Source organism: Bombus fervidus, chromosome 8, assembly GCF_041682495.2.
Source record: "Bombus fervidus isolate BK054 chromosome 8, iyBomFerv1, whole genome shotgun sequence".
Lineage (NCBI taxonomy): Eukaryota > Metazoa > Arthropoda > Insecta > Hymenoptera > Apidae > Bombus > Bombus fervidus.
This window is the reverse complement of record NC_091524.1, coordinates 2,920,562-2,930,338: the sequence shown is the minus strand read 5'-3', so window position 1 is coordinate 2,930,338 and position 9,777 is coordinate 2,920,562. Positions and strand designations below refer to the sequence as shown.

The following is a 9,777-nucleotide window of genomic DNA, read 5'->3' as shown; positions in this document are numbered from 1 at the left end:
CGCGTATCTACGATAGATGGATAGATAGATATGCGCGCGCCTGTCGCGCGGTATTTCAGATACTATTTATTCGTTTCCGTTCCGTTCGCCGTTTTTCTGTGAATTCCATTGGTCGTTACGAGATCGACTCTGACGATTGTTGCGACGTGCCACTGAAAAATGAAAATTGATGGCGAATAGGATCGCGATTAGACGCGATTCCGCGTCGCCAAGGAGAAACGAACGTTCGTCTGTTTCTGTTTGCGCGAAATGCATTGAACGTGCTAGCGACAAGGGCATCGTCAAGTCGAGGAGGAGTCACGGATCTGTGCCTCGTCTTTGGACGTTCTACCGATCACGGACCACCACCACCACCACCGCCGCCGCCACCATCATCACCTCCGTGGATGTTCCAGCAATTTCGATCTGGCCGTTGTTGAAATTTCGGCGACGTTTTTCCTTTCTTCCGCCGTGTTCCTCACGATACAGAGATGAGGGAAATCGTGCACATTCAAGCTGGACAATGTGGCAACCAAATCGGTGCCAAGGTTAGTGTCATAACCGCGAAACTTGCGAATAGTTAAACGAATCTCGGGTTTTCTTCGACCGGTATATCAGGATCGAGCTTCCTATTATGAAAATAGCTACCGACTAACCTTCCGCGTTCGCGTTCGCGTTCGCGTTCGCGTTCGACTTTCAGCTTTTGCACTCGATAACGCTTTTGCGAATATTAGTTCTGGGAGGTGATCTCTGACGAGCATGGCATCGATCCGAGCGGCATCTATCATGGAGACTCGGACCTGCAGTTGGAAAGGATCAACGTGTACTACAACGAGGCGTCCGGTGGGAAGTACGTACCGCGCGCGATTCTTGTCGATTTGGAACCTGGTACGATGGACTCGGTGCGGTCGGGCCCGTTCGGACACATCTTTCGACCGGACAATTTCGTGTTCGGTCAATCCGGAGCGGGCAACAATTGGGCAAAAGGACATTACACGGAGGGCGCGGAACTGGTGGACTCGGTGCTCGACGTGGTGAGAAAGGAAGCGGAGAGTTGCGACTGCTTGCAAGGTTTCCAACTGACTCATTCGCTGGGCGGTGGTACCGGTTCCGGTATGGGCACTCTTTTGATCTCCAAGATCCGCGAAGAATATCCCGACAGGATAATGACTACGTTCTCGGTGGTACCATCGCCGAAGGTATCCGACACCGTGGTCGAGCCGTATAACGCCACCCTTTCGGTCCATCAACTGGTCGAAAACACCGACCAAGCTTACTGCATCGACAACGAAGCTCTCTACGACATTTGCTTCCGCACGCTCAAGTTATCTACCCCGACATACGGGGACTTGAACCATCTGGTGTCGGCGACCATGTCGGGAGTAACTACTTGTCTCAGATTTCCCGGACAACTGAACGCCGATCTGCGGAAGTTGGCGGTCAACATGGTTCCGTTTCCGCGTCTGCATTTTTTCATGCCTGGCTTTGCGCCGCTCACCTCTAGAGGAAGCCAGCAGTACAGAGCGTTGACGGTTCCGGAACTCACTCAACAGATGTTCGACGCGAAGAACATGATGGCAGCCTGCGACCCCAGACACGGACGATATCTAACAGTGGCTGCGGTGTTCCGTGGTAGAATGTCGATGAAGGAGGTCGATGAGCAAATGCTCAACATTCAAAACAAGAACAGCTTTTACTTCGTCGAATGGATCCCGAACAACGTGAAAACGGCTGTTTGCGACATTCCGCCTCGCGGCTTGAAGATGTCTGCTACCTTTATCGGCAACTCGACAGCTATCCAGGAGCTGTTCAAGAGAATCTCCGAACAATTTACCGCTATGTTCAGGAGAAAAGCTTTCCTTCATTGGTACACCGGCGAGGGTATGGACGAGATGGAATTCACCGAAGCCGAGTCGAACATGAACGATCTGGTCTCGGAGTATCAGCAATACCAAGAAGCCACCGCGGACGAGGATGCGGAATTCGACGAGGAGGAAGAGACCGAGAAATGAGGAACGAAAAACGAGACGACATCTTCCTATCCCTTTCGGAAGGCAGCCGATCTAAGCCACTGCGCAAATTCCTCGTCGATCCATCTGTTCGTTCGATCAAACGCTACCACCGCGACATATCCAGTTTCGCGAGCGAAACCTTTCTTACCTTTTTACCGTATTTTTCGATCAGCTGATTTTTCATTTGTACATTAATCTTTTTACGTTTGTTATTTTCGATGAATTTTTACCTATGTATATGTACACACACATGCCACCAGAAATGCTCGCATGATACCCTTATAATATGATATAAATACGTACACGTACACCTACACATACAGCATATACACGAATACACGCGTATACATATTTTGTAAGTAATTTAGAAAACGTTGTATTATCTTTGTTGAACGTTTAATAGATATTCTTTATGGCATCACAATTTCAATGGAATTTGGTTACGAGCGAGCGCGCATGCCTGCGCATGCGCACTATAATTATATCTCGATATAGATCGATGTATCGATCTTTGGCGATGTTGCGTGCGAAACAGACGCGACGCTGTCGAGCGAGCGCTCGAATCTCTAGAAATCGAAACGATGCGCACGATGGGTCAGTCGAGTGAACTTGACTCTGCAGATCCGTGACGTTTTAAACTATTTCCTTCTTTCCTTTCCTTTTCCGGACCAAATCGAACGAACATTCTTCGTTGACAAATCGTTGGTAAACTTAAACTGAAAGTAGAGAAAATGCGGGAAATCGTACACGTACAAATCGGCCAATGTGGGAACAACGTCGGAGCGAAGGTAAGCTCGCGCTCATTTACTAACCGTATTTTCGGTATACGGTATCATCCCACGCAACCGGTAGATGTTTGTCTCGTAGTTTTGGGAGGTAATCTCGGACGAGCACGGTCTGAATATGGATGGAATGTTTCAAGGGGAGTCCGAGCTCCAACTGCAGCGGATGAACGTATATTTTGTGGAAGGTCCAGGTATCATTTCGGAGGTGTCGAAAAACCAACCAAAAACAAGCCGAACGGATAAAACTTTTTTTAGGTGGTAGGTTCGTTCCGAGAGCTATTCTGGTCGATCTCGATCCAGGAAGCTTGGACTCAGTGATGTCCGGACCATGCGGAAAACTGTTCAAGCCGGACAACTTTGCGACAGGTCAGGCTGGCGCGGCGAATAATTGGGCGAAGGGTTACTACACCGAAGGCGCCGAATTAGCCGACATTGCGTTAGATCTGATTCGCACGGAAGCCGAGGCTTGCGATTTGATGCAAGGTTCGTAGTCGCCGTCCCCGTTGTCGTTGTCGTCATCGCCGCCGCGTATACGTAATATCGTGCATATCTAGTTTTGGCTCGCTGGTTTGATATTCAGGTATTCAAATAGTCCATTCGCTGGGCGGCGGAACTGGTAGTGGAATGACCGCGTTGCTAATAACCAAGCTAAAGGAGGAATATCCGGAGAGAATACTCAAGACTTACAGCGTGATACCGTCTCCAGTGATGTCGGACGTGGTTGTAGAACCGTACAACGCCATCCTCACTCTCGGCAAATTGATCGAGTACAGCGATCAAACATTCTGCATCGACAATCGAGCGTTACATCACATTTGCATGCGCGTCTTAAAGATCATCACGCCAACGTTCCGCGACGCGAATCACTTGGTATCCAGTTACATGTCAGGAATCACGGCTTGCTTCAGATTTCCCGGTCAATTAAATACCGACCTGAGAAAATTACTGATCAACCTAGTGCCCTTCCCGAGGCTCCACTTTTTCGTTCCCGCATACGCGCCCCTCCTCTCCCGAAGTGCCGCCCCGTATACGTTGCTCTCGGTACCGGAATTGACGCAGCAGTTGTTTAACGCGAACAGCATGTTTGTCTGCTGCGACCCGAGACAGGCCAAATTCCTCACGGTGGCTGCCATCTTCAGAGGCAGAATGTCGACCAAGGTCGGAAAACGCAGCTGCTTTAATTTAATAGCGCGCGCATGCGGTCGAGAGAAGCGCGCTTTTTCGTTTATAAAACCCAATCGCTTTGGTATGCTTGCAGCTCGTCGACGAGCAAATGTTGAATATACGAAACAGAAACAGTCCGTATTTCATCGAGTGGATACCGAACAACGTTCAAACTGCGATCTGCGACATCGCTCCGCGAGGACTCGCTATGAACGCCAGCATGATATCAAACACGACGGCGATACAGGAACCGTTCAAAAGGTTGGTGGACGCGTTCGACGGTATGATGAAGAAACGGGCGTATTTGCATTGGTACACGGCCGAAGGAATGGACGAGACCGAATTTTCTGATTCCCGATCGACGATGTACGATCTCGTCTCGGAGTATCAACGGCAACAAGAAGCGGAGGCGGAAACCAGCTTCGACGAGGATCTGGTGGCGGAGTACGAGGATTGATCGAGAGACGAGTCTAGTCGACTTGAATCGCTCGAGCGTGCGATCGATGACATGGGAAATAGTACGGGAACGGTACGGGAAACGATACGGGGAACGATACGAGGGGGAAAGAAAAATAATTGAAAAAAAACGTATATTTTTGCAAGGAACAAACTTGCGCTACACATTGCAAAACGCGTGCCACTATTAATACGCATACGATATCGTTGCCTGGGATGCAACGGAACAGAGTAGATTTTTGGTTCGGGTACTTTGGTGTTTGGTAAAGTCGCTATCCTTTGAGAACGATGGATCCAGGTTCGCGAGCCAGGGATGCCCCGTGATTTCTCCGTGCAAATTTTCCGCTATTTTTTCACATTTCGGTAGTCGCGATGCGAGATGCGGCAACCGGTGTGGAGCCACTCGATTCTCCAGTCGCCGCAGTAAACGCTTCCCGATCATAAAATGTATTTTTTACGTACAAAAGTATAAAAGAGACAGAAATATCGCAGAGAGCTATCACCGAATCGAGACGAAAGTCGCCACAGAAGGAGAGAATGGAACGGAGCAGACGATAAGGTGACGGGCGAAGGAGAGGAGAGAAGAGAAAAGAAGAGAAAGATAACGATAAGGACAAGGATAAGGAGAGAAACGTCTCGTTCGGTGGAAAAATAGTTCCTTCGGAGGAAATGATCAGCAGTCGATTTACTCTTGATCGCAAGTCTCAAAGTCGTCGGCGCACTCCTCGGCTTCGAAATCTTCTTCGGCAGTAGCTTCTTGGTATTGTTGATACTCCGAGACCAAATCGTTCATGTTCGACTCAGCCTCGGTGAACTCCATCTCGTCCATACCTTCACCGGTGTACCAGTGCAGGAAGGCTTTTCTACGGAACATCGCTGTGAATTGCTCGGAGATTCGCTTGAACAGCTCTTGAATGGCGGTGGTGTTCCCGATGAAGGTCGAGGACATTTTCAAACCCTTGGGCGGAATGTCGCAGACGGCAGTCTTCACGTTGTTCGGGATCCATTCGACGAAGTAAGAGCTATTTTTGTTCTGCACGCTGAGCATTTGCTCGTCCACCTCCTTCATAGACATTCTGCCACGAAACACGGCTGCCACTGTCAAGTATCGGCCGTGTCTGGGGTCGCAGGCGGCCATCATATTCTTCGCATCGAACATCTGCTGCGTGAGCTCCGGCACCGACAGGGCGGAATACTGTTGCATAGATCTAGAGGTTAACGGAGCAAAGCCAGGCATGAAAAAGTGCAGACGTGGAAAGGGAACCATGTTGACCGCGAGCTTTCGCAAATCGGCGTTCAGTTGTCCGGGAAACCTGAGGCAAGTTGTCACGCCGGACATGGTCAACGAGACCAGATGATTCAAATCGCCGTAGCTAGGATTCGAGACCTTCAAGGTACGGAAGCAGATGTCGTAAAGCGCCTCGTTATCGATACAGTAGGTCTCGTCGGTATTCTCGACCAGTTGATGAACCGACAGGGTAGCGTTGTACGGCTCCACCACCGTGTCGGATACTTTCGGCGATGGCATCACCGAGTACGTGTTCATGATTCGATCTGGGTATTCCTCGCGAATCTTGGAGATGAGCAGCGTCCCCATACCGGATCCGGTGCCGCCACCGAGAGAGTGAGTCAGCTGAAAGCCCTGCAGGCAGTCGCAATTCTCGCACTCTTTCCTGACCACGTCCAATACCGAGTCGACCAATTCTGCACCCTCGGTGTAGTGTCCCTTTGCCCAATTATTGCCCGCTCCGGATTGACCGAACACAAAATTGTCCGGCCGGAACAGCTTCCCATACGCTCCTGATCGAACGGCGTCCATTGTTCCTGGCTCTAGGTCCAGGAGAATGGCCCTCGGCACGTACTTTCCTCCATTTGTTGAGGTCGCCACTGCAACAATACGTGATAACACGGTCGATAAAAGAACGCTTCCGTTTCGGTTTCGGTCTCGATCCATAAATGGAAGAATGAGCCGGACACGCGCTCCCGCCTTCCGAAACCAATGCGCCGCGTGTATCGTCCTTCATACTAAACAGCTTCGAAACGTCGATTGTCATTCCACCGAAACCAACGTCGCGACTAACTCGTACTTTAAATGGTCGACGGAAACGCGCAGCGCACCGTTTTCGAATCGTATGCTACTTAATTATACGCTATTTTCCACGGTTGGATCGAGCATGGGTTCTCCCGATCTTTCTCGTCCAGGATGTCGAAAGCCAAGGGTAGTGAACGGACAAAGCGGCTATTTTCGTCGCAGAACATGCGTTTGCCTTTGTCGTTCGTTTTTTCCTACGTTCCACCATGTCGCAGCAACCGCGTTTCTATTTTAGAGCGCGCGAAATTCGCGAACCCCGATCGAGCACTTTCTTCTCCTCGACCGCGGCCTTCCGAGAACGAGTTTCTTGCTTAGTGTTTTAAAGTCAGGTTCGTCACCTTTCTCTCTCTCTCTCTCTCTCTCTCTCTCTCTCTCTCTCTCTCTCATGGAGCAAAAGGAAAAAAAGGAAGATAAGAGAAAATTTTTCTTACCAGAAGCCTCGTTATAGTAGACGGAAATTCGCTCCAATTGCAAATCGCTGTCTCCGTGATAGATGCCCGATTGATCGATGCCATGTTCCTCGGAGATTACTTCCCAGAACTATAACGTAAGTAACGATGAGTGTAAGAGAAATTTGTCGCTAAGTCGGCAAATGTCGGAAATTCTAACGATAGTTGCTCGTTTGTCTCATCGCTATCCTTTACCCTCTATTCGTCTCTGTTTCTCTTCTCTTCTACGGTACACTGAACGTAACGGCAAAGCGAAAGATACTTCGCGAAAGATAGATAACGATAAAAGCGCGCGGCTCATCTAAAAACGAATATACAGGAAATTAATGGTGACTTTGCTCCCGACTCGGAGTAAACTCATCGAGCATAGCTTCCCTTACTCTACGTTCTCCATTTGTCTCGCCCTCGCTATTTTCTCTCGCTTCTATTAATAGCATCTATACATCGTGATTCTCTGGATGGCGCGGCGGCAGCGACAACGATAAAGATAGGTACGATTCGTTTCGTTTGCGTTTTCGTTTCGCGCAACTCGGCTGCGCTATGTTAAAGTCGTGGAACGCTTAATTATCGGTACGGTGCTGGCAATTAGGATCGCGCTTGTTACGCTCCGCCTTTCTTTCCGATCGCCCGAACGAGTCTTTTTTGTTCTAGATGCGATTTACAGTTGACCGATCAGCCGGTCGTTTTCCACATGGCGGAGTTTCGTGGTCGTCCTGGAGATCGAGGGCGGAACACCGCCCGCGACGTGATTTTAACTCGTTCGTAAAGAGACAAAGAAAATGAAAAGGGCGCACCATCTATCGGTTCCACTGTTTTGTACATTTAAGTATCGCGAATGCTTTTCAAAGGAGAATTCTACCTATTTTCTTGAATTTCTCAATTAGGCGACGATAGAGGACGAACGATCTCGGGGACGGTCGAAATGCTTGCGCCCAGTTCTCGAGCGTCAGCGAAGCGAATGGCCCTTTGTCGCGAACAGATTGGAGTAGGAGACACTTCAAATTCCATCTCATTGCTCACCGTTGTCGTGTCGCGTTGTTGCCACCGCCGACGCCTTATCTTTAATTCGATTAAGAGCTCGGCCCAAGTGTACGGAGAATAAGGAGAGAGAGGAAGACAGAGAAAGAGAGAAGAGGAGGAGGGGGAGGGGGAATATGTTCGTTTAGTAATGACTCGTAAAAAGAAAAGTTCCGAAAAGGACGGAAGAATTCGACGAATCAGTCGATTGCAGAGAAAGTCCGAAGGAAACAAAGGAAAGAGTATATCGAAGATCGGTGTACGTACATCCGGCGAACTAGCGGAGGTGATACAGGGTGATCTTCTCGTTAAGATTCTTAAAAAAAGAAGCCGCAGATCGGACATTCTTCTGACATCGAAGGTATTGCTTGTATCGTGTACGTGTGATTCGCTTGCAATCTTATTTTCAGTTCTAACATATGCCCACGGGCCAACGACGGCTTATCCTTTTGGAGTCCCCAACGAGAGAATCACACTGTAGTAAAGTGGACCTACCTTTGCACCGATCTGGTTTCCGCATTGTCCAGCCTGCAGATGCACGATTTCCCTCATTTTGAAACTGGCCTTTCTCCGCGTTCCCTTTGCAAACCGAGAAGATAGGTGCGCCGGCTAAGCGTACGGCTCCGCTGATTGATATCCTTCGAGAAGGGTCGAAGCGAGAGAGAATAAATTCGCAGCGAAGAAACGTCCTCGGTATGTGGCGTGCGTTGCAAGAGAACGTGTGCAGCGAACCGAGTACGGACGAGTGTCGCGCAGGAGTGCACCAGTGGAGTGGAGCCTGCGGAACGAAACTGACGAGGAAACGTGCTCGTGTCGGTGTCCTGAGGTCGACTCTCCACTCGGTTACGCGATGCGCTTCTAGCTTGGCAGCACGGACCACACGGAGGGGGAGAAGATTCTCCAACCGGCGTGGTACGTCGCGCGAGTCGACCAGCCGACGCGACGTGCCGACCGACAGCCTCCACAGGACGATAACTCGTCAGCTCGATTGCGTTCGACTCTCGGCTACTAACCCTCCGGTCCCCCAAACATTTTCTCTTCTCTTTCTCTTCTAACGTTTCGTTTGTCTTTCCACGTTTTCGAGCCACGCATTCTAACAACGCGATCCAATCGACCTCCGATCGATGCTTTCGCGAGCCTAGACGGGGCTTCGTGCAACGATGATTCGTTTGCACGCTCGAAAAAAAGAACCGTCCACTGGGGAGCCGAGAACAGCAGGATATCCGGTTCGATGGACTCAAAGCGCATCCAGCGGAAATGTAACTCGATCACGAGAATGTCTTTCGCTACGATGCGCTATATTTTACGGAAATCGTTCGATAGCCTTCGTTTGAATTTGCGTAGGACCATCCCCCGAATTTCATGCGTTCTTCAATATCGTTTAAACAAAAAGAGGAAGTGAAGAAAAAACGAGAAAAAGAAGGAACGCAACTGGCAAGAGCTAAATGGGACCGGGAGTGCATTCGTCTCGTGAGTCACTCTTAAAACGTGGTGCGCCACTCGTCATTCTTGGTTGTTATTCCCGTTGAAAGGGACACGATAGTCGCGTTGCTTCGTCTCCAGCTGCGCTTACTATCGTTTCACGATCCCCTGCCGCTGTAAAATCCCTTTTTCTATTATTGTAACTCGCTCCCTGTGTTCTTCACCCCCGACTCGTGCCATCGACCTTGTTCCTCTTTATGTTCCACTATACGTCCGTTCCTCACCAAATTTAGTTATTTTCAACGATCTTTGAAGCGTGCCGATTTTTAATAGCCCTAATCGATATGTATCGATTCGAAAGGCAGTAAAAGTTATCCCTATCTTTTTCCGCTCCGCCTTCC

At 49.5% G+C, this 9,777-nt stretch overlaps 2 protein-coding genes and 1 pseudogene across 2 annotated transcripts; 2 read left to right on the top strand and 1 right to left on the bottom strand.

The window, feature by feature from the left end:
* Window positions 1-388: 388 nt before the first annotated feature.
* LOC139990263 (tubulin beta-1 chain-like) lies at window positions 389-2,415 on the top strand. The gene is made up of 2 exons (XM_072009384.1): window positions 389-527; window positions 714-2,415. The coding sequence occupies exons 1-2, from the start codon at window positions 471-473 to the stop codon at window positions 1,989-1,991; spliced, it is 1,335 nt and encodes a 444-aa protein (XP_071865485.1). The 5' UTR covers window positions 389-470; the 3' UTR covers window positions 1,992-2,415.
* A 307-nt stretch (window positions 2,416-2,722) lies between these two features.
* LOC139989673 (tubulin beta-1 chain-like) lies at window positions 2,723-4,397 on the top strand (annotated as a pseudogene).
* A 116-nt stretch (window positions 4,398-4,513) lies between these two features.
* LOC139990261 (tubulin beta-3 chain) lies at window positions 4,514-8,918 on the bottom strand. The gene is made up of 3 exons (XM_072009381.1): window positions 8,450-8,918; window positions 6,920-7,028; window positions 4,514-6,283 (listed from the first exon to the last, which is right to left on the bottom strand). The coding sequence occupies exons 1-3, from the start codon at window positions 8,504-8,506 to the stop codon at window positions 5,082-5,084; spliced, it is 1,368 nt and encodes a 455-aa protein (XP_071865482.1). The 5' UTR covers window positions 8,507-8,918; the 3' UTR covers window positions 4,514-5,081.
* Between the last annotated feature and the right edge of the window lie 859 nt (window positions 8,919-9,777).

Coding starts and splice junctions, on each gene's coding strand:
- LOC139990263 (XM_072009384.1), top strand. CDS start 471: ATGAGGGAAATCGTGCACATTCAAGCTGGACAATGTGGCAACCAAATC. Junction 528..713: donor GCAACCAAATCGGTGCCAAG/GTTAGTGTCATA, acceptor TGCGAATATTAG/TTCTGGGAGGTGATCTCTGA.
- LOC139990261 (XM_072009381.1), bottom strand. CDS start 8,506: ATGAGGGAAATCGTGCATCTGCAGGCTGGACAATGCGGAAACCAGATC. Junction 7,029..8,449: donor GAAACCAGATCGGTGCAAAG/GTAGGTCCACTT, acceptor CTTACGTTATAG/TTCTGGGAAGTAATCTCCGA. Junction 6,284..6,919: donor CTACTATAACGAGGCTTCTG/GTAAGAAAAATT, acceptor GTATTGTTGCAG/TGGCGACCTCAACAAATGGA.